This window comes from Mus pahari, chromosome 17 (genome assembly GCF_900095145.1).
Source record: "Mus pahari chromosome 17, PAHARI_EIJ_v1.1, whole genome shotgun sequence".
Classification (NCBI taxonomy): domain Eukaryota; kingdom Metazoa; phylum Chordata; class Mammalia; order Rodentia; family Muridae; genus Mus; species Mus pahari.
This window is the reverse complement of record NC_034606.1, coordinates 36,611,961-36,636,910: the sequence shown is the minus strand read 5'-3', so window position 1 is coordinate 36,636,910 and position 24,950 is coordinate 36,611,961. Positions and strand designations below refer to the sequence as shown.

The 24,950-nt window shown below is 39.4% G+C and overlaps 1 protein-coding gene across 3 annotated transcripts in view; it reads left to right on the top strand.

The window, feature by feature from the left end:
• The window catches only part of Fam135b (family with sequence similarity 135 member B), a 267,506-nt gene extending 243,071 nt beyond the window's left edge, over positions 1–24,435 (top strand). For all 3 annotated transcript variants that reach the window (XM_021216986.2, XM_029531127.1, XM_029531128.1), the window contains 8 exons: positions 4,084–6,100; positions 8,284–8,450; positions 10,896–10,987; positions 13,912–14,009; positions 15,352–15,503; positions 18,772–18,882; positions 20,433–20,546; positions 23,284–24,435. In XM_021216986.2, the coding sequence (XP_021072645.1) occupies positions 4,084–6,100; positions 8,284–8,450; positions 10,896–10,987; positions 13,912–14,009; positions 15,352–15,503; positions 18,772–18,882; positions 20,433–20,546; positions 23,284–23,489 (2,957 nt within the window). In that variant the 3' untranslated portion in view covers positions 23,490–24,435. The remainder of the gene's footprint in view (positions 1–4,083; positions 6,101–8,283; positions 8,451–10,895; positions 10,988–13,911; positions 14,010–15,351; positions 15,504–18,771; positions 18,883–20,432; positions 20,547–23,283) is intronic.
• Positions 24,436–24,950: the final 515 nt, after the last annotated feature.

Genomic DNA, 24,950 nt, shown 5'->3' with positions numbered 1-24,950 from the left:
CACAGTTTTAATGGAAAACCCAAACGGTGATGTTGGTAACAGTTTTGTCACTCCCCTTCTTGCATCCTGTCTTATGGGTAAGGATGGTTCTTATAAATGTTCTGGTTTCCGAGTATCAACAACTTGTTGCCTATGACAGTTAACACATTCTTGTACCCATGGCTTGCAAGTTGATTCATATTCCAGATGGTCTCGGCCTGGTCATTGTTATTCCCCTCTGTTCATTCTCTCTTCATCCATTTAGGGGCTTTCCAAGGTCTATCCAGACTGTATAGCCCAGGATTCTAGTCTCTGCTTATAATGGCCCTGTGTGTACCACAACTCAGTGCCTTCTATTCTGAGGAAGATCAGTGCACAGTCCCCAGAAGATCGCCTGTGCTATGCTTTATTTACTTCTGTTTACTTTTGTAAGTGATTCTTTATAACATGATTCTTAGATTCCCAGCCATGGAAATAGAGAGAGTAAGGCTCAGAGGTAGCCCATGTACTCCCTGCACCTCTCCCCGGCACCACCAATATCCTCCACCTGAGAGGAACTTGTGTTACAGTCCAGGCCTCTGTACTAGGGTAGTAATTATCATCTGAAGGACATTTAGTACTAGCACTACTCTGAGCTCCTTGTGTGGTATGGTATGTGTTGACCATTATAGCATATTACAGCATGTAGATTGTTTTCACCATTGTTAAATCCATTCTGTGTTTTGCTCATATTTTCTTTCCTTGCTTTCCTGGTCCTTGGAAACCATTCATTCTAGCTTTGCCACAGCAGACATAAATTTTGGCAAAAACAGTTGTTGCACTTTTGTGTGCTTTGCAATATTTTGGAAAGTTCATCAAGGCAAAAATCTCTTCGTTGCTTATAACGAATGTCCACCTTGTTGGCTCTTACAAAAAAAAAAAAAAATGCCCACTCTCCATCTTACCAACCCACTACTTAGTATGGAGATATTTTTCACCAAATTTGTGCTAGTGTAGTCTTTATTGTACGAAACACCATTGTGATGGTTTTATTCAAGCCAATACAAGCGATCAATGAAGATTATATTCTTTGTTTTGCTAGATTTCTATTCTTAACTTAGTTCCTTCCAGGAACACAGTTCATCAGAAATGTACTTGACAGGATGCCAGCCTGTGTGCTACAGAAATAAAACACAAACTGTCTCCTCCAGAGAAACAAGTGCTTACAAGTGGATCATCACCATCACATGTGGTAGGATGTACCACTATATACATGTATGTGGTAGGGATGTTGGGGAATTCTCAAAAGAGTATGTGCTGTTCTTGTTGAAGACTGAGGGCATATCTTCAGTGGAAAGCAAATACCTCCCAGTATCTCCAAGTCCATTGAATGCACCCAGGTAAAAGAGGAGTTCATTCCTCCCTCAATCTGATTAGAAATTACTCTGAAACTTATTAGATAATCACTCATCAAAGCATTGTGGGGTTTGCAAATATGTTGTGGATGAGGCTGGTGTTGTTCTTGTGAACCAATCACCTAATGAATAAATAAGCCAATCACTGGGTGAGTAGACAGGACTTCCAGGTTGGAGGAAGGGAGGGAGTTAGCAGGAGAGAGTTAGGTGCTTTTGGAACAGGACAGCAGAGGGGGAAAATGTAGTTGCTAGAGTTTCCCGGTATCATGGGGGATCTGCAAGGATTTCGCCCACCAGAGGAATCTGATTTAAATAAGGTTTACAAGATTAGGTTTCAGTTCTTACACCCAGAGATTGAGTTATTAGAGTCTCCACACCAAAAAAAAAAAAAAAAAAACAAGTCGGCCATTGCCCGCTGCTGCTGGGACAGAGGCACAAGTGCGGGAGCATGCTGGCTTTTATCTTTTAAAAATATTTCCTGCAACAGTATATGTATGGCTTAAATTCCTGGTAATGTTAAAGAGAAGTTGTATTGATGTAGCTTTTTAAAAACCACATGAAGTCTTTTAAATTTTAGTTTGATGTTTAAGGCTATTAGCATATGAGGTAATCTGTTCCCTTATATACATTTAATACTTATTATTTTATAAATTCTTTGAAGATTTCAAAGTTTTTTCATAATATTTACTTTACCCCAACTTCTCCCCAGTATCCTATCCACCTTACTTTCTGTTCAGTTAAAAAACAGAAAAACAAAAACAAACAAAACAAAACAAAATAAAAAATAGTAATCCAAATTAATCAAGTCCTATTGTGTTGCTCAAATGCTCCTGGATGGATGTGGGGCCTATCTGGGAGCATGGTTGCCCTCCTTTGCCTCTACTGCCCTTCATTGTGCCACTGCTCCTCTATGTCCTTTGCCTTTTTGTTTGCCTCCATGGTTGCTAGGTATACAAACTGATACAGCCACTACAGGGATTAAGATGAAAGCCTCTTATAAAACCAAAACCAGAACTATATGACCTATATGGTTGTAATCATGGACATGCACCCAAAGAAATGTAAATCCTACCACATAGCTGTGTGTTTAATGACACACTGTTCCCAATAGTCAGGGAATGGAACCAGTGTAGCTGTCGCTCAACAGACATATGTATGAGTATGTCTCTCATACTTGTTAAAGGAAACACAAACAAAGATCCTCTTTTTTATATGGTCTTTGTGGGAAATGTCACCTGCCATATCTCAGATCTTGGGTTATGATAGGTGCATGGCAGAATGTTTGTTACTGTCCAGCTGTGGGGGACAGGAGGGGAAAGAGAAGATTTAAAGTTAGAGAGAAAAAAGAAAGAGAACGGCTTATAGAAAACATCTAAGAAAAAAAACAAGATGAAAAGTCATACTTTGGTTCCTTGCTATTAGCCTCTGAAGATGGCTATGATCCTGGAAGCTTCAGTGTGGTGTTACTATCACACAGGACAACTCACTTGATGATGGAGTTCACACATAATAGTGGTTATTGTGCAGAAAGTAGTACTCTTTTTTCCCCATACATAACATCAACTCCCACAGTGATTTATGACTGAGTGAAAGGCTTGCAGATTCCTATTGATCTGTCCATCTTACAGTTTAAGAAGGTAGAAAAGCTTACTGAAGTCTGCAGTTCACTAGGGTGCCCATGAATGGCAATGTTGGAGTTTACAATCAGACCTTCTCAGCACCCAAGTCACCTTCTTATCTTTACTCTGTAACCACGGAGATTATGATTGACCTTGTCACGTTGGCAAACAAGAGATGTTAATTATACTCTGATAAATGAACAGTAAGGGATATAATGAGCTAAAATAGCTGCTCTTTCTCTGGGCCTTTCTGTCCTTTTTTTATTTTATACAATGCAAGTCAGGCACTAACATTTCTCCACCAAAACTTCATTTCAGATTCTGCAGGCAAACTGGCAGCCTGCAATTCTGGCCACTGGATACAAATTGTTGGTTCATGTTGTTTTCCATATCTGAGGATTGGTTTGGATGACTCATAGAACTCAAGAAGGAGCTGTGCTCATAACTGAAGTTTTATTGTATACAATGAAGTGTGGCTATCTCCCCAAAATAAGAAGTGGAGCTGAAGGGGAGAGAGAAAGAGATGGAGGGTTTAGACAGAGGTACACAGAGACAAAGAAAGAGGCAACAGAATATATGAGAGAGATAGAGGAGGTGTGATTCATATGTTGAAGCTGAGCCGTGTTCTCAGGATTTCTCCTTCTCTTGGAGCATCCATCTATGCTGTCAATCTGTCAATCTGAGGGGTTTACTGAGCCATAGGATCTTGAGTGTGCATTGGTGTTTTCTTATGTGGACAAGATTCAGTGAGCCACTGGCCTCCCCATTGAGATGCAGTCTTTTCACAGAGCATTTCTTTTCCCTTGCTCAACCCTCTAATCACATGATCTGTCATGTTCATATCCTCATTTGTCTCATCAACATAAATTATTAGACATTTTAATATGAGTCACATGGTTAACATAAAACATCTGTACATCCCTGAGTAAAAAAGGTTTTTCTGTAATGTAAGAACTTTCACAAATCTGAAGGTCATTCCCCTTAAAAAATACTAATAAAGGATGGTTGAATTATTTTCATACAATTAGACATTTGATTACTTTATTATATTGAGTTGTAAACTATAATATAATTTTCTTCTTTTGTTATAGGGCATAACTTGAGTGTTTATCCTAATTTTGATGCCCCAGTGACAAGTCCTGCAATAATGAATCTAAAAGGGAAAGAAAAGAATCTTATAAATCAAAAGTCATCTTCAAGAAAGGACATTCCCTTATCTACTACAGAAGCACCCCAGCTGGGCTCTGATGAAGATGTTATTAGGTGTCCAGAGATGCAGGAGAATATCTCCCCACGGAATCCTATGGATGTGTGCTCAGAATCTCAGGTGTACCTGACCATTGGTGAATTTCAAAACAGAGCAGGCATACCTGAAGATGAATGCTGGACTGGCCCTAGGCCAGATGCTGTAAAAGATTCACTAACAGATACAGACATATGTAGCAGAAGTCCAGGCCCTGAGGAAGGGCAGACCCCAGCACTGACCTATATTGATGTGCAATCTAGCAATAAGTACTACCTTAGATCTGAGCTGGTACAGGGCATTAATGTTCAGCATGAACACAGGAGCTCAAGGGACAGCTATGGTATTGTTAAGACTATGCCAAGCAAAGTTGTCGCAGGAACAAGCCAGAATAATTCCATCTCTTTAAACCAAACAGCTGCTCTTGAGTTGAGGACTCTAGGGAAGGGAGTCGACCAGGAGGGAAAGCCTGTCTTGCTAAGCCTGAAGCTCACCCCTGCTGAGCCCGGTGACTCACCACCGAGCACTGCTCTGAGGGAAGCTTTGGACACCAAACTTTCCCTGCCTGACCATGCTGAAGAGCCGGAAGATCTTTCAGTGCTCTCTGGTGTTATCAAGAGGTCAGCCTCCCTAATATCTGACTCAGGCATTGAAAGTGAACCAAGCTCAGTTGCCTGGTCAGAGGCCCGTAGCAGAGCCCTGGAGTTACCCAGTGATCGTGACGTCTTACATCAGGTGATTCGAAGGCATGCCCACCACAGGAACTCTTTGGAGGGTGGTCACACAGAAAGTAACACGAGCCTGCCCAGTGGCATTCAGGCTTCTCTTTCCTCCATCAGCTCTTTGCCTTTTGAAGATGAAGAGCGTGAGCTGGCACTTAACAAGCTAACCAAGTCTGTATCTGCACCCCAGATCAGCAGCCCTGAGGATACTGCTGAAGGTACAGATACCATAAAGAACACAGCAGGATTTTCTGAAGATCTGGACCTTTCTAGCAAAGACAATAGTTCACCCAGACACACTTCTCCTTCGTATGGTGGGTCTAAAGTCCAGGATGTCAGGGCAGGACATTCCCTTGCAGATATAGCTTTAGATTCTGACAGACCCCAGAGTCCTGGGTACATGGACATCCCTAATGGCCAAGAAAATCACCCTGATCTTCAAGAACCCTGTTGTCAGGATGGCATGGCTGAGACCACACTACATGCTGAAACCAAAGGTCTTAACTTAAAGATACCATGTACTATAGTGCTTGAAAATTCTAAGTCCAGGTCTTTTCACAGAGCAGCAGTGGAAACTGCGAAAGGTAAACCTGAAGAGTTGAGCATGAGTAAACACATGCTCTCCAACAACAGCATCTCAGAAGTCAGGGCTGCATCTCACCACAGGGTGCCTGAAATCAGTTGTTCACCAGCTGTTGAAGCTGTCAATCTGAACTCTACAGGTATACAAAAGAGTTCGTTAAGTGTCAATGATACAAGGACATTGAATAGAAGACATAATGCCTCCTTGGAGGCCACACATGAAGCAGGCACTGTGTGCCCCACTGTGACTCACACTATTGCTTCCCAATCGTCACGAAACCAAGAGCTGAAGGCAGGAACTTCCATCCCTGGGTCCCACTTGAACTCCACAGAGGCCTTTACTCTGGATAACCTGAAGGCAGTGGAAGTTGTTAACTTGTCTGTGTCTTGCACTGCCACATGTCTCCCTTTCTCATCTGTACCCAAGGAGACCCCTGCTAGAGCTGGACTTTCTTCCAAACAAAACCCAGCTCCTATTACTCATCAGCCTTTGGGTTCCTTTGGTATTGTTCCTACCTACTCCAGCAAGCTGGAAGAAGACATCAGCGAAAGGATGCTCAGGTAAGCTTGTGGATAGTTTCAGGTTCTCAAAGAGTCATTTAAGTATTCCCAAAGTTTTCTCAGCTTCATGCATACTATTTAAACATGGAGGTGTTTGTTATTTTCACTTAAAACAACAATGTACATGTTATATACTTCAGAATATATAAGTAATATACAAAGAATTATAAATAAGCCCATCTCCCAACATAAAAGCTGAATAAAAATTTTCTATACTGATGTTTGTCCCCTAAGTACATTTTACCTTTTACTAAAAATATGATTATTGTGACACTTCTTGATGATTTTTTTCCATTTTAAAATATTAGAAATATCTTTGTATATAAGCCCATTTTCATGAAGTATTTTAGTGCTTCCATAGTAGTTCATTGTATAGATGTACCATGACTTATTAACCAAATTCTTAATGGATATATATGAAAATTTTGTTTGTTTTTTTATTGTGATATACTATTTTATGAATATCATTGAAACTCAATCTTTTCATTTTTGAAAAGGAGATTTTATGACCTTTGAGGGAACAGGACTCCATCAGGTTTGTCTTCTAAGTAGTTCCCTTTTAGATTGTGGACTTCTCAAAGCTAATACTCTTTTTGTAGTAGCAGAATATATAGATTGATCATTGGCTTGCGATTTATTCATTTGCGTCCTCAATCATATATCTTTCATTGGACACATTATATAAGTATTTTGTCAGAGTATCTCATAATCATTCTTTTCTTGCTAATAGCTAACAGTTACTGATTTTCACTTAGAGAAACATTGGCCATTCTGTGTAATAAATAATATTAAATATCTGTCATATTACACTGTTCACCAATTCAAGAAGTCCAGATAGACACTGTCAAAAACTGGGTCCGACTTGTCCCAGCTCTAACTATTCTCATAGTCTTGTAGGAAATCTGGGAGATAACAAAACAGCAATTAAGGACAGTGTTGGACAAATTTAATAATTCCTGCATGCTCTGTGGAGCCAAAGGTTTTATCTGGAAGCAATGACCGTACATAAAGGGGGCAATAGAAACACTTGAGAGGGGAGAATGTCTACACTGAGGGGAAACAGATGAGGATGCTGATGATCCTACTAGAAAATCACTGACTTGAAAAGCCACAATTGTACATCATCTAAGGTCTAAAAGTTTACATTATGTTTATTGCTCTAGATCAAAATTAGAATCCTCATATTGGGCAAGAAATCGACAACTAAACTGTAATAACATCCTATTGAAATTTAAAATATGTTTGAAAATGATGCGACAAAACATATGGAGAATTTTGCACCATGAAATTATATATCATGTTCAGTCCTAAAAAATTCTATTATGGTAAATTTATTTAATGAGCGTAGGCCATATAGAAAACAAAACTTAATTCAGTGTATAGACATAGTCTCAGCCTCAAGTTAATTCACCACATATATGTATATATCTTGACATCTTAAAACACTGAAACTTGAAATCATTTGATCATTGGCCTGCACTATATTTATTTAAATATTTATTTACACATAAAACTCTTCTAGTCCCAAGCATTTTAGATAGCCAGCAGATATCAGAAGTGTTAAAACCAAGATTCTAACCTTGTTAATCTCAATGTTGTTAACCACCATCTTGTCAAGCAAGCATACGAACAACATCTTAGCTCGGTATAAAAGTCATTTCAGAATGCCAGAATATACATAGGCACCAAGAAACCAAGCCATGCCAAACCAGTTTAGGGTAGTGACTAGAAAACAAACAAACAGACAAAAAGAAAATAAAACCAAGAACCCCCTGACCCCAAACTTGTATTGCTCTTTGGAATGCTGAGAGATAGTACTTGAATATGAGGTAGAAGCTAAGCCATGGTAGTCCTGTATGACAGAAAAGGGACTTCTATGAGAAGAGAATTCTGAAGGTATTCACATCCTATACCTGCACAGATTCTTGTCTCTTTACTCAGTCTCCTATTCAATTCAAGATTAAAATAGAAAATTTTAGAATCAATTTTTTTTTTTAGTTTATGTGGGGTTATTTTTCTGCCCATTGATTAAGAACAGCATCTACCTTAAGATATACTAAGTGATTGATGTTAAGAAGACGATTTGATTGTGAATAGTCATCAGTCCTACATAACAGTCCAACTCACTCCCTGCTCAACATGGAATACACAGTATGCTTGTGATTAATTGGTATATTCTCCAGTTTTTATCAGGCCAAAGAAAAGTTTAAAAAAGAACTGAAGATTGAAGGATTTCTGTACAGTGACTTATCTGTACTAGCTTCTGACATACCATATTTCCCACCAGAGGAAGAGGAGGAAAACTTGGAAGATGGGATTCACCTGGTGGTCTGTGTCCATGGCCTGGATGGTAAGTTCTAAAGAAGTTTACTTCTCAAATTACTATCTTACATTTAATAATATATACAGGCATTCAATCTAAAAACTACTAAATAAAAAAAATTACTATTTAGGAAAAGATAATGGCACAAGAATATATATGTGTATATATGTATTTATATATACATATATGTATATGCATATATGTGTATGCATATATATACACACACATATATGTGTGCATATGTGTATATATTATGCATCTGAATTAGTTCATGAATTAATTAAATCAGTGATGAGAATTTTATTGATAGAATGAACTAAGAAACTGTATGATTAATAGAATGAATGTGGGGTAGACGAAAGAAGAGATGGATGTATTGGAGTGAATATCTCAATGGAATGAAGGAATTGGTGGAATTTGTGAGTCAACAGAGCCTTGCTCTAGAAGAAGAAATGGAGAGGAAGGAATAAAGGATGTATTTTAAGGACCCTGGGGTTATTATTTGCAACTATTTGGCTATTGTTTTCATCTCTTACTTATGTGCCACCTTTTATTAACTAGACACTACCATGCTCTAGGATTTGCAGAGATAAAAACTGACCTTTATATTCACCAGTCCAATGTCACTAAAGAGTGATTGCCCTATTATTTTGAAAATTCTAAAATTCTTTGCATGTAAGAAATCTGGGGACCCAGAGAAAGGCTCAGTGGTTAAGAACACTTGGTGCTCTTCCAGAGGACATGAGCTTGCTTCTCAATGCCTGTAATGAATAAATGAGTGGCAGACAACAGCCTGTAACTCCATCACCAGAGTAATCTAATGGCCTTTTCTAATCGCTGAGACTACCTGGATACCTGTGGGACTCACTCCCCTAGACATACACACCAACAACAATAATAAAAATGAATCTTTAAAGCAAGAGCTCTGGTTAGGCAATAGGCCTTTGGTTTTTTTACCTCATGCATATTAAAAACAGAGTTGTGCGACAGAGGTAGAGATGGTTTGCCAGTATTGGGATGTATCTTTAGAGAGCAGGAATGCCGATGACAGCATCACCCAGGCCACAGGTAAAAAACAAACAAACAAATAAAAAAGAGTGGGAACAAAGAGAGATTTTATAATATTATTTCAGTAGTTCATGGTACATTTGTAGAACCTTTTCAGAATATTATAAGATCTATTGTTTACATCTAGCAAATAACATTTATATCAAGAACTGAATACACTAAGGTAAATTATGAATATGTTTACAGGCTTTCTGTTGTGCCAAAAGCCTAAAATGTATCTTCTTGTAAATGTTTTCAGTCTAACACATCATTAAATAAAATTGTTTTAGAAAGTTTTAGGTTCAGCAACTTCTTTTATTCTTAATATCTTGAGTAGAGAAGAATATTATATTCCCAAACTTTTCATGTTAAATATAAACATCATCAACATTTTAAAAGACCACTACCAAAATATCAGTAGGGAAATTTAAGCCATAATGTGAGTAAAGCCAAAGAGCATATATTTATTGACATAAACAGTGTAGTGAAATTTAACTTCATAAAAAATGCATTTCTCCTAAAAGATGACCTGGAGCCTACAGGTTTTTTGGTCTGAAACCTTTAGTTCTTCCAAATTTCATGTAATTATTTTATACACCTTTGAATCATTGGGGAAATGTATAAAGAATGATATAAAATTATATAAAATACAGTTATAGTGCATAAGTTCTCTGAAACCATGACCTATAGGGTTGGCTTACATGGAAAAGCATACTACCAAAATCTCAAATAGTTTGCAACTCCCTTTTTTAACACTATAGGGATCCAGGAGAGAAACAAGCCACACATTAATGTAGGTACAGTGGAATCCCCATGACCCAAGAGAAATTTATGCCTAACCTAGTCTGTTGTATCAAATTCACTTTTTGTGTGACTTTTTATGTCAGCAACATGTTCTATATGCTGTTTGTGCCTCTCATCATAGCATCTTCCTGGAACTACCAACCTTTCATTTCTTGGTCCTTGATGGTATGCTTGGACATCTGCAAGCTTACTAATTCATTATACCTTGGCCCATGGGTAAATTCTTCCTCTATTTAATCAACTGAACCATAGTTGACTTTTTATCTCTTCCTACTTACCTAAAAGTGGTAGGCAAATAACTTAAGAGGGGACTGGCATACTGTGCCATTAGGTAGCCCCTTCCAAAAAGCTAGTGAGAGAATAGTTTTCTGGGAAAGAAAGCTGGTATGCGAGGTCAAGGTATAATTCCACTGAAGAAGGGCCATTTAAAAGAGCATACCTCTGTGTGTGTACATGGATTGGGGTAGCAAGAGAAGAACATGTGGAGTTACTCCAGTTATTTTTTTTGATATCTGCTTAAATTCAAAGGAAAATCCAACTGTAATTGGAGAAAGGGAGAGAAAGAAACCTTTTATGACTTCTTATGATTAACTAAATGACCGGGTTATCTGTCATTTTCAGGCAACAGTGCAGACCTCCGGCTCGTGAAGACATTCATAGAACTGGGACTCCCTGGGGGAAAGCTGGACTTCTTAATGTCTGAAAAGAATCAGGTACGAGGACAGATATGTTGGGTTGAGAGAACATTGGATTTGAGGAGCTCCTTAAAGGCACCAAGACACATGAGTTATGGGGCCATTGAAGAAGAATATCCAAGTGCCTGGGTGGTTTGAAGGGGGGAAAATCCCTTACTGCATTACTTTGGAAGTTTGAGAAAAAAGTATGAAATGAGGGATCGAAGTTGGTGTGTATCTACTGAGTGGAAACCTCTGGCTTCATTGAGCATCACAATTGTGACTGCTTAGAGCACCAACTATGTGGGCATCCACAGAGTTACACTGGGAACAGGCCATGGTCACATGCCACTAAGGAGCCAGGTTATGATGATGGCTTTTACAATCAGATGTGGTGGGCAGAGGCTGTGACTCTAAAGAAGTGTTGAGAGTCAAAGAGACATGAGTGAATCTATGAGCAAGAGATAGGCATGGGCAGAGAGTAAGAGACAAATGAGTCACAAGCATCCTTCAGAAGAATGTAGTTATTAATAATCAAGAAAGAGGTCACATGAATTATGAAAGTGGTAGTTATACGGAGAACCATCAGAACCTGAGGAGGCATTTGTCTCCAAGCCTGATAGTCTTACTTCAATCCCTGAGGCTTACATTCTAGGAAGTAAGGATCAACTCTCCCAAGTTGTCTATTGACTCTCACGCACACATAAATTAATAAATGTTCAAGAGCTGGTAAGCCCTAGCTCATCCCTCAACAGCTAGTGCTTAGGTCCTTTGCCTGCTTTTGGCACTAATGTTCTAGGCTATGAGACAGGCAGTAAAATGTAAGGGAGAAAGTTAGGAGAAGCACCATTCAAGGGCCTTTTGTTTTCAGGGTAAACGTTGTCATTTCCCTATTCCACCTTCAAAGCAGTTCAATTGCTAACTCCTAGCACCAGTTCCTTTCAGCACAGGGCCTGGAGCCCAAGAAAGAGCTCTGCAGAAAATCTTCCCTCTGACCTAAAGAACAGGATGTCATACAAAATCTCAGATCATTTATGTGGCTATGTCTTGAGGTAGATTGCCCAGATTATTCAGGGAAGGGGGCAGAAAAATGAGTGAGCAGTGTTCTTTGAACTTGTATTGGCTTTCTCCTAGTGAAGTTTACTTTTAAGGGAAGAGGGATGTGGTTAGTAGCAGAGATCCTGCCAGGAATCCAGCCTTTATTGGATGTCCCTCCATGTACTCTATGATCTGTACCAGGACAACTGGGTGCCATATAGGTTTTACCAGCTTGTTTGAACCATGTCTCTCTGTAAGTCGCTGAAGTGGAGGGGCTCCTCTTAGTAATAAATAAGTACTATTGTGCTATTTCACTGAAAGTCTTGCAAAGAACGCAGAATGCATAGAAACTTTCAAAGCACCCTGACTGTGGAGCCCCTGGGATGCATTTTTCATCATAGTGAGTACAGGCTTCTCTATCATACAGTTGTGAAGTAATGAATACACTAACCAGTAATTTCAAAGGGAGCAAAAAGGTGCTTTGAAACTAGGTCATGCTCATTGCAGCACCAGTTTTAGGCATGTTAACATTTTCAAGAGTCTTTAAAAGATGATGATGAATGTGTTACATTCTCCACTTTTAAAGGCCAAGCAAATACAGATTCAGTCTGTGGAAGCCACAGAACCCAGACAGTGGCTCAGGGAAAGCAGAGCTGCAGATGGTATGAAGTCTAGCAGAAGTACCACTGTACTGTGTCTCTCTCTTGCTGCAAGCTTCAGATGACCATAGACTTAAGTGTCATCTCTCTCTTTGTAGCTTCTTCCTCAGGTATACTCAATTCTTCACAATCAAAATGAATACTAATGAGAGATTTTGGCTCGAAGCTCAGGTATCCCAAGATACTGTTGCTCCTGAACTGTTTATGATGGATGTTTTTGCTTAAATAAGCTTCTCTGTTGCTCTCAATCATATTCCCAAACTTTAGTTATATAGACCCATCTGTTATGTCTTCAAGTACTCAGACATGTGTGGAATTTCCCCCTCTTCTATCATTTGGCCATCCTTCATAAGACATGAATGGCTTTCAAATCTTTCCCAAAGCTGATGTCCAGACATTAACTTGTGTAATAACCTGAAGGCTGTGCTAGGTTAGAAAGCAGCAGCTTTAAAGTCTGCCCATTTTTCTTTCTATTGCTGTGATAAACACCATGACCAAAATGTCATTTATGGCAGAAAGGATTTAATTCACTTATATCTCCACATCATGGTCCATCACTGAGGGAAGTGGGGGTAGAAACTCAAGGAAGGAACTTGGAAGCAGGAACTAAAGCAGAAGTCTTAGAAGAACAGTGCTTATTGGTTTGTTCTTCATGGCTTGCTTAGGCAGCATGCTTAGGGATAGCACAGTTCACAGCCAAATGAGCCTTCCCACATCAATGAAAATAAACTATAGGTTTGCAAACATGCCAATCTAGTAGGAACATTTTCTCAAATAGAATTCCTTCTTCCTGAATATCCTTAGCTTTTGCCAAGATGACAAAAAAAAAATAACCAAGCAAGCAAACAGACAGACAATGACAACAACAAAACACAACAACCATACAATACAAGGGTCAAACATATCTTGGTGTGAATCCTGGATCATACACAGTGAGCAAGTAGTCTCCGCTAGAAGGGCCAGATTCCTCCTCTTGGAAGTAATGCCAGCAGATACAGTGAGCTCAAGTTGTGACAGCAAGCACCACATGCCTAGAACATACACTCAGATCTTCTACTGCAATCCCTTAACTTAAGACTTCTTAGCATGCAGCCAGCTTCTTCATTAGAGCCCCAGTGGATCTTTGTCTTGAAGTTACATCTCAAACTCTAACCTACAAGGGGCTTACACACCTTTCCAGAAAATATCATGCTGTTTAATGAAAGAGAATGTCTTTAGGTAGAGTCCATAACTTTTCCCAATGCCTTCTCCCTTCTCTTCTTCCAGACGGATACATTTGCAGATTTTGATACCATGACAGATCGATTGTTGGATGAGATTATTCAACACATCCAGTTGTACAACCTCTCCATATCCCGAATTAGGTAAAAGGAAACCACAGGTAGCTAATGCTGAGGGAAGATGGGTGACCTGTTTTTGAATGTTTGTCATATATGAACCTTAAGAGACTCCTGTGAGCCACTGTGATAACTGAACTTTTGGCTCTTAATGAATCTGGTTACTTTGAGGCAGGAGCAAATGCATGAGTGAGGACCAAGTTTGGTTTATCACCTATATATCTCTCATAATATGGATGATAAGAATAAGTATATTGCTACTAATCAGTAAGACTCTTGAAATTAATATAACAGTCTCTAGACTGGAATTCATGTTGAAATTCTCACAAGTTTAGACTTTGCCATGTACTGAGTATGTAACTTTTTGAAAGCTTTTTAAATCTTTGAACCTGAACTTTTTGATATCTTAATTGGATTGTTAGGAAATAGACATACTGGAATCCCAAAGGAATCTCCTGTCCAATTAAAGGGTTTCAGCCAGTGCCAACTATATCCTTACAATATGAAATAAACATTTATCTAAATATTTAGAAAACTCAGGATAAAGGAAGCAGCTTGCATTGTTCTTTAGCATATAAATGCATCAACATAGGACTCTAAGGTCAGAGTATCAGTTATTCTTTTTAGTCTCCAGAGGTAGGGTATAATACATTTATTCCACAAATAAGGAGTTTCTTTTTAGAGGTTTGGTTTTAATGATGGGACGCAGTCCAGGCAATTTAACTGTGTAGCTGACACCTATATCTTTACTTTGCTGGTGTTATTCTTATTGTGAGAGGAGGTAAGGCAGCATGCCTATCATGCTATATAGGGTTTTGATAAATAATTAATTGAAATATGAATGGCATATTGAATTTATGGATCTGAAGGAAGCAGGAAGCCTGAACAGAGCATGTAGGAGGATAGCCAGTCAGTGGAAGTGGAAGCAGGCAACTCAATGCCTGTGTATAGAAATGTGAGGATGAGTGGAGTCAGTAATTGGAGCTGAGCTTAATAGCCTCTTAGGAAAGTGTAAGGGACTGAGATTTTAGTTTGCAAGTGACCAGGAGAGCACAATATTTAGAAATATAGACTTGAGTAAGGACTCCATGCTGTCACTCGATGGGCTTAGAGGTGGCCTGGGAGCCAGAGATCAAGGGGAACTGCTCTAGTAATAGAGATCTGAGGTAAACACAGCTCCCCACACTGGCATAGAGCTCCCATTCCCATGCACCAGAGGAAAATGAATCCATAGTCATTATGTATTGTGTTAGGGCCTCTGTACCTGGGGAGTGGACGGTGCTAAGACCTTGGTGTTTCTTATCCCAACCTGTCCCTGAGCAACAGTCCCCAGTTGTCATTGACAAGTGTCATTCCTGCCTCTAAACAGCTTCATTGGCCATTCTCTTGGCAACATTATCATCAGATCCGTCCTCACAAGACCCCGGTTCCGGTATTACCTCAACAAACTCCACACATTCTTGTCATTGTCTGGGCCTCACCTGGGGACTCTGTACAACAATAGCACCCTGGTTAGTACTGGTAAGTCTTCTACACCCTCATTACTCTCCAAAATTTATCAGAGGCATCAGGAACTTAGAGCTGGAATTATTGATGGAATGTTATAGCTCTCACAAATGGGGGATAGAGATTCAGTATGAAAATGTGGTACATATACACAATGGAGTCTTTATTCAAATACAAAGGAAATGAAATTATGAAATTTGCAAATATAACCAGACAGAGCTGAAAAATAGCATGTTAAACTAATAGCCAAGGCCAGATGGACAAATACTATATGTTTGCTCTCACATGTGGAACCTATTTTCTAATTGTTGAATTTGATTGACTAAGGCCTCTTACCCTATTATATTCTTTAACTTTCTCTGAAATCAAGATGTTTGTTTACATGCATATGTCATATGAGTATACATGTTTCCAGTGTGTATATTATATATATGTATATAAACACAATATATTTGCATATATGTATAAACATGCATGTAATGTATGTGTGTATTCATATTTCTTTTTCAGTATCTGTTGCTGATTGCTTCTAAGATGCTCACAGATACCAAAAGTTATAAATTCTTAAGTCTGTCATGTAAACTCCCATAGTTTCTATATAACCTAGACAAACCTTTTTCATACTTTATATCATCTCCAGACTGATTTAATTCCTAATAAATTACAAATGTTATATAAGAAATCAAAGCATGATATTGTCTATGGTTAATGTCTAGAAAAAAAAACTGCATGTGTTCAGTCAATACAACTATTGAAAAAAACAATTTTAATCCTTGGTATATTGACCCTGCAGATGAGGAATTTCCCTGCACAGAGATCTGACTCTCATGGGTGTGCTCATGCTGCATACATTCACGGTTGTGTAAGTGGGTGAACGCATGTTGAGAATTAAAAAGGAAAGTTACTAGGCAAACTCAGCAAGCCGTGTTCTGGGTCACATTTAATTGAATGCTATTCTGTACTGCTTGCTCTCTTCTGAGGTCCTCACAACTTCAACTGTATTATGAGAGAAGTTGAAGATACAGATGGAAAAGAAGCAAGCCTAGGGATGTAGCTTAGAGTCCAGTGCTTGCCTGGCATTCACAAGACCCTGGGTTTTATCCCCAGTATCACAGAAAAGGACGAAGAGTGAACAAATACGGAAGTGGAAGGGAGAAGAGGAGGAAGGAGAAGGGGGAAGAGGAGACAGGGACAGGAATCGGAGAGGAGGAGGAGCGAGGCTTGATATATTTTGGAACATGAACAGAGTTTATAAGACCGTTGATGATAGGAAGATTTTCTGTGTAGAATGTCTAGTGTATGTAATGTCCTAGAAGGTTGCTTTAATCAGCAGAGTGATAGAAACTCTCTGGGATAGAACCACAGCACTCCATAGTGTAAGGTGGATGCAGTGCCTGACAACAGTCAGCTGATGACTGGACTTACATGAGCAGCAAGATGCTAGACAAATATGCACACCACATAGATGGTGTTTGTTCATCTACAGTAATGTTTAGTGTGTTAAACTATATATTTTAATGTGATATTTTCATTGATTATTTGAAAATTTTATACATACATACATACAATGTATTTTGATCCTATACGCCTCCTACTTCACAAGATTCACCCCGACACATAGAGTGGGAGGAAAATATTTCCTAGCTATACCTCTGACAGAGGATTGGTATCTAGAACATACAAAGAACTAAAAGCACTAAACACCAAGAAACTACACAATCCAACTTAAAAATAAAGACATGTTTTAGAACTGTACAAAGAGTTCTCAAAAGATGAATCAGGACTATGTGTTTACTGATGAGCCAGATCCATTCTGTGGCATTGGGGTCACCTTATTGAGCTCTCTCTCCCCTCTAATTCTTCAATCCTCCCCATAGTTCCCATCCACTCTGGAACTTTCTTCAAGATGTGATTCAGATTCATGATCATTCTCCCAAGTATCTTAAGGATGATCCTTGTGCATGTGGCATATTTGGTACTTTTATATATAACAAATATAAAGTCTTTTCGGCACAAATCCAAAGCCTTCTTTGAACAAAGATTAATTTAGTCACTCCACCTCATAATTATAAGCTTAAAATATATAAAAGGTTTTTTTAAAAAGATATATATATTTCTAGGTTGGATGATTTGGGAAGTATATATGTATATATGGTAAAGTTTATTACATATTCTATATTATATACTATTGCATATTTTATATTAGGTGTTATATGCTATATGTTATATATATTATATATTGCATGTTTCATTATATTATATTATTAATTATATATTATGTTTCTTTCTTTCTTTTTTTGAGACAGGGTTTCTCTGTGTAGCCCTGGCTGCCCTGGAACTCACTCTGTAGACCAGGCTAGCCTCGAACTCAGAAATTCACCTGCCTCTGCCTCTCAAGTACTGGGATTAAAGGCGTGTGCCACACGACATATTATATTTCTTAATTTATTGAGATATTATTAATTTTTCTAATTATAAATGTTAATATAACTATTAAATGGTTTCATTTATTATATAAATATGATATATTATATAAAGTTATATTGAAAGTATAAATATGTATAATATAATATACATTATAGATATCATCATATAGTCTTCATGTTTTTATGTCATTCATTCCTTGGTTGTTGATGCATAGTGTACTCTTGTAAGCATCTGCTGACACATTGCATTGTCTCTGTAAATCTAGTCTAGTTTTGTAGTCTGTATACCTTTATTGGGTACCATTTCCTTTGGCTTCCTTCACTGAAGGGGCCCAAACAGAGATCACAGAATGCCTTGCTTTATGAATTAAGAAGCCTGTTGCTATATCGTTTTTTTCAGAACAATTTGGTACTCCTGTTACCAATACTAAAAATGTAAATTTGGGGACTGAGACACGAATCGTAGATAAGAAGAACCTTGGCTGCCTATGTATAAGGATGTGGATTCAAGTCTTTAGAACTCTCGATGAAATCTGTGTGTGCCCCTCCACAGCTGTAACCCCAATGCTCCGGGGAGAAGAGAGATGGAGATGGGAAGGGTCCTAGGGCTTGCTGCCCTCAGCCTCCCTCAGTGTTCAATGAAATAAGTGTGGTAGATCAGGCATCTGATATTTTCTTGTCTCTGTGCACATTCGAACCTAACACCCATACAACCCCAAATTAAAACAAACTACAAATTTAATTCTTAATTTTCTGATAAAATTTCCATTGCTCTCTTTACTTAAAACTAGCTGAAAAAATATCTTCTCTGGCTTTGTTTTGCCCTGCTTTTTAAATCTTCACTTCCCTTTTCCTAGGTTTGTGGCTCATGCAGAAACTGAAGAAATCCGGCTCCCTTTTGCAGCTGACCTTCAGGGACAATGCTGATCTGCGCAAATGTTTCCTTTATCAACTTAGCCAAAAAACAGGTGTGTGACTTGCTTGGCACCTGAGGCTGAGAGTTGAAAACAGAATAGCCCTGAGGCTGTGTTCGTTTGCTCCCATGAGGTATAGTGAGATGGCTAGCACTGTCTCTTCAACCTGCTGAGGGGCCAGCATGTCAGCATGTCTCAAACATGTCCTGTGTGACAACAGTATATATAGGGTCAATGCAGTGCCCAGAAGCTGTGACTTCTATTTCCTGTCAGTCACATAGTGTACTATGTTGACAGGCCCAGGACTGTGTTTCCCCTCTACCTGTGTAGATCCATCTTCAAAAAGAGTGAGTAGAGCATTCTATGTGTTACCACAGGAGCCTCCTTTTATATTTTCCCCCGCCCTGTGATGATGCAAATAGTATAAAAACTCAGCCTAGATCATAGAGACCACAGTAGAGGAAAGCATCAATCATGGACCAGTTGTCCATGTCTGAGAAGGGAGCAGATCCACCAACAAGCCTGCCCAGATGCATCTGGATTCGATGCATTTATAAGCCCAAGCCTGTACTTTTATACTTTTGTCTCCCTGGGCCAAAAGGACATATTCAGATAAATCCTGTGGGAAGAAAGAGAGGTAGAACTAGGCATACAAATATGGTGAATTGCAAAGATGTCAACAAAGAGGTCTCAGCTTGTTTCAGCTATGGATAGGTAAAGAGCTAAAGTCCTGTTACAATGCTGTACTGAGGTTGATTATGGGGTTACCTTGATCCTTCCTGGGCCCCTATCAGCCAGCCATTGCCCTGGATTCTGCCCCAGTGTGTGATGCTGAGCTGTGATATTGGATATGGATGTGGGGACCCACAGAGAGAGGGTCAGCCTCGAGCGGTCAGCCAATATCTTGTTCAGCTAAGGGTAAGGGAGATTAAGTTAGTAGGATAGGTAAATGTAGGGCAAGAAGAGCTCCATCTGGAGGAGAAGGCTGCATGCAGTATGCTCTGCTCTGTCTCAGCTGTCCCCAGCGAACACTGAAGGCTGCATCACTGGGCTGAGCTGACATTTGGGCTGGAAGATCTTGTATTCTCCCTGTGGGAAACAATGTAGCAAGGCAATGCTGGAGGAAACAAGGCTGGAGGAGGCAAGGCAGAAAGCAGGCAAGCGGCCCGCTGCTTTGCTATTGCATAGGACAGTAAAATTAGAGAGTCAGAAAGAAGGGGAAATAATAAAAAAACTTTCTCATGGGCTTTAAGATTTGTTCTCAGGACTAGGCACCCTTCTTTGATTTCCCCATGTTCACAGTGAAACTCCCATGAGCCCCTTGACTTCTATTACTCTCGAGGTCAAGAAAGTTATCTTATGTCCAAACCACAAGAGCCCAAATATACCGAGTTCCTTTCTCAGCTTCCCACAGGTGCCTGACATGCCTCCTTCCAAGTGTATTTGGTGGTACTCAGATCAACAGCCCCAAGCAAAGACACAACACTTTGTCGAGTATCTCTTCATGCCATTTTCTGGGAAAGACCTCAAAATGTGTACAGCTCAGAGACTGTGTCGGTGTAAAGGGCTTGGGTAGAAAGTGTTCACCTTCCTTCTTGTTACAGGGCTGCAGTATTTTAAAAACGTTGTTCTGGTTGCTTCCCCCCAAGACCGCTATGTGCCATTTCATTCAGCCAGGATTGAAATGTGTAAGACCGCCCTCAAGGACAGACACACAGGTAAGCAAGCTACAGTTCCTCTTGAAAGGGACTTTCTCATTTTCAAAGTGAAGGTACATTTATGAAATCCTGAGTACATTTATTAGCAACAGCTGGGCTCTTGCTTGGGTTAGCATACTGCTGCACTGATTCTTCAATGGAATACTGGCATGAGCACACATACTTGCTACATTGTCTGGGTACACACACACACACACACACACACACACACATCCCTGTTAAGAGTACAGATTATTTTCTTCATGTGATATGCGCATCCATTTGCTTGTCAGATGACTGGAAATGGTAAACTCAGTTTGTATGTTGTTCATAAAAAATAGAATGAATGCAGACTTGGGAAATGGGCTCTGCCCTCTATGCCCTCTATACCCTTTATGCCCTCTATGCCTTCTATGGGCTTATTTTCCAAGGAGAGCACCAGAGAAGCAGAGAGCTGAGAGCAAAGAACAATGGGTAAAGAAAGTAAATAGTGTGTAATGCATTCAGGTGTCATAGGAGGGAAATGAGGCAAGGGGTGGAGTCTATTGGGGTTCCACGGAGAAAGCAACTGACTAGGGTGTCCAGTTTCCTAAGCAACAAGGACCAGGAGATGGGCTAATCATTCCTTGTTTCTTTTCGTTGATTAGTTTATACATATATTTTTCTGTATCAAAGCTAGTGGGTTCTTTTTGTTGTTGTTGTTGTTCTATTTTCTCTCTCTCTCTCTCTCTCTCTCTCTCTCTCTCTCTCTCTCTCTCACTCTCTCTCTCTCTCTCTAGTCTGTCAGAGGTCTAGATACTCATGTAAATATTCAAAGTTTCTTTTGAAACCAACAAGAACTAACAGGAACATGGATGGAAATTTACCCAATAATTTAATGCAGAAAATAGGATTGTGGTTTTTACATTCATACATAGTGTTCTAGAAAGTAGTCTAAACATGTCACAAAAAGTTTTTTTTTTTTTATGTTGTGTGCTCATTTGTTTTTAGAGACAGAATCTCACTATGTGTCCCTAGATGGCCTGAAGTCATTTATTTTGTAGATAAGACTGGTCTTGAGTTCATAGACCTTCCTGCCTCTGCTATCACATATAGCCAGAAAATTATTCTTAAAAATAGAAAACTATTAGCCAGGCATTGTGGCGCATGCCTTTAATCCCAGCACTCAGGAGGTAGAGGCAGGCAGATTTCTGAGTTCGAGGCCAGCCTGGTCTACAAAGTAAGTTCTAGGACAGCCAGGGCTATACAGAGAAACTCTGTCTTGAAAAAAAAAAAAACTATTAAAAATAAACCTTACCAAAAATTTGGAGAGATAACTAAGTGATTAAGAGCATGTACTTCTCTTGCAGAGGACCTGAGTTCTATCATAGTACACATATCAGATAGCTACTTACTACCTGTAATTCTAGTTCTAAGGCATCCAATTCCCACTTCTGCCCTCAAAAGGAACTCAAACACAGATGTAATAAACACACACTCACACAGATGGACAGACAGACAGACAGACAGACAAATCTGAACAAACAATATATAAAAGTACCAATTCTTAGAGTATTTGGAAAAGTCAAACCTACTTTATTCAACTATGATTATAACAATTCTTCCTCCACTCCCCCTTACATCCTCTTCATTTTCTTCTGTTCTCTTTGTAACCATGTGTCAACTGGCAAGTGATAGGTATCTGGGGTTTGATGGTGGTTTGGTGGCTAAAGTGGTTATCATAAAAGCTTTAAGACCTAAGAGTAGGAATATATGATAATGTCATAGCTTGCGGTTACCACCATCACCACAGAGCCAACAAGCCACTTTGGCCAGTAAGATGATCCCAGCAGTGGTTCCTGTATGGCAGTGGTTCTTAACCTTCCTAATGCCGCAGCCCCTTAATCCAGTTCCTGGTCTTCTGATGACCACAACCATACAATTATTCTCATTGCTACCTCATAACTCTAATTTTGCTACTGTTGTGAATTGTAATGTAAATATCAGGTATGCAGATGGTCTTAGATGACCCTTGTGAAAGGATCCTTCATTCTTCCCACCAAGGTTATGACACACAGGTTAAGAATCAATCCTGTATGGTGTAAGTTTGTCATGAACATGCTTGAGAAAGGAAGCAGATGGAGGAGACGTGAACTGTAGATGCTGGTATCCACATTGCTCATTGCTCAATGATCTCTAACAGGATGCCTCTATGTCCCTACTATCTAAAGCAGTTCTGCACTTGAGTCACTTTTTAACATAGAAGCACCATCACCGAGACATTTAATTTTTAAAAAAATAAAGCAACTCCATAGCAACAAAACCGCATTGTCCCCTCATTTCTGTCAGAACTGAGGGTGGTGAAATGCCGTTTTGCTTGAACAACAACTGGTGATACTAGGAAATGTCTGCTTTCATGATTTATATACATATGGATCTAGCCCAGTGGTCTTCGAAAGCAGAAGCCAAGTCTCCGTTGGCTGTTTCTTGAGTCTCCTTCCTTTTAGTACCCTGTTGAGAGAAAGCATTCCTCTAGGAATCTTCTTTATGCTGTAGCTTCTGATGCCAGGCCACTATGTCATTGGCACTCCACCCCTCAGCCCACCAAAAGAAGGCATGCTAATCCTGCCAATTGCGATATTTTCATTTATTTACATCTGCTAGTATGAGGTTGGAATCCAGTCTATGATGTGCTCTGCCCCCACACATGCAGAGTTGTTCTCTAGACTGTACTGCTAAATTCCACTCTTATTTCCTTTATTTGTTTCCCTCTCTCCAGGGCCAGTGTATGCAGAAATGATCAACAACCTCTTGGGCCCTCTGGTTGAAGCCAAGGACTGCACTTTGATCAGACATAATGTGTTCCATGCTCTACCCAACACTGCCAACACCCTGATTGGCCGCGCAGCTCATATAGCCGTGCTGGACTCGGAACTCTTCCTTGAGAAGTTTTTCTTGGTGGCAGGACTCAACTATTTCAAGTAGTAGACTCCAGGGAGCAGCTTGGGTGACTGTCCAGTGCTCCTTAAGATCATTTGAGTTCTTAGCTAGGTTATGCTTTTCCACATCTCTATATTCCAGAATGGAGTAGAAGGAGAGTGGAGGGTGTGGAGGGATGAAGCTGGGGGTGGGACTGGACACTAGAGATGCTTGTATTTGAGATACTGGGGAAGTTGAACAAACAGTGCAAAAGATAACAATGTTTTCTTGAATTTGTCTAGCTTCCTCGAGTCTCATTCAAGATGCTTCTAGGGACAATATAAGAAAATAGGAAACAGACACTTGCCATTGGTGAGCCCAGCTTTATAACTACTCTGGCTCAAGGAAATTGGTTCAACTTAACTAGAGTTTCCCAATTTGTCACCAAGTCATAGCTTTATCACGTGTTGATTCAATTAAGTGCACACAAACATTTCAGAACTCAGGTTAACTTCTGTGTGGAAGTGAGGCATCTTCCTGTAAATAGAACCCTTAACGTGCCATTTGATCAAAAGATTATTCTATTCATATTCCCACCCTCTCTGTATTTTCTAAAGAAAGGACAAAGGCAAAGCTGATAAATCCAGACCTTATCTTCTAGCAGCAGTAGATAGGGTGACTTAGGGAAAAGAGAGCTCAAGGTACTACTGTCAATCAATCCAGGTTTGGTATAAACAGAAAGAGCTATAGGGAGCATACAGAACCAATTGCTCCACCTACTTCCTTAAGCTTTTTCTATGCATAGTTCAGTCTGCAAATTTTTTTTTGAATGCTTAAATTCCTCTTGAAATAGGGAAGATGGAGAGAAACTCTCCCTAGCAGAAGGAGGCAGTCAGATGAATGTATTCACGTGTGGAACTCCTGCTGATGCACTTCCAAAGAAATGCTGGATTAGCCTTGAATGCAAGAGCAAAAAAAAAAAAAAAAAAAAAAAAAAAAAAAAAAAAAAAAATCCAAAACCATTAACATGGCCAGCTGCTGCTNAAAAAAAAAAAAAAAAAAAAAAAAAAAAAAAAAACGAAATCCAAAACCATTAACATGGCCAGCTGCTGCTCCTCTCCTTGGAAGGAGAAAGGTATCCTAAGGGAGGCATGCTGGATAAAGAACCTCAGGGGAGCTCTAAGAAGGGTGCTGTTATCTTTCAATAGTGATGTCTTTATGCCTTAGGAAAATAAAGGGCTAGGAAAGACCACAATTGTAGAAACTAACAGATAGCAGAGACAAAAGTAAGGTCAGAATGAGAAACAAAAGCCAGACCGAAGACCTGACTTTAAAGTGTTATTGGTAAGTGACTGATGCAGAAGTTTTAAAAATAACCAGGATGTTTAAAATGGTCCCCTAAGTCTATCCACTGTGTAGGTTAAAAGGCAGAAAGAGAAAAAAAATTAGCTGTATAAAAGCAATGCAGGAACCAGGTCAGCACAGATGATCACACTGGAGATAAAGCCCATAATTTTTGCAGAAGTA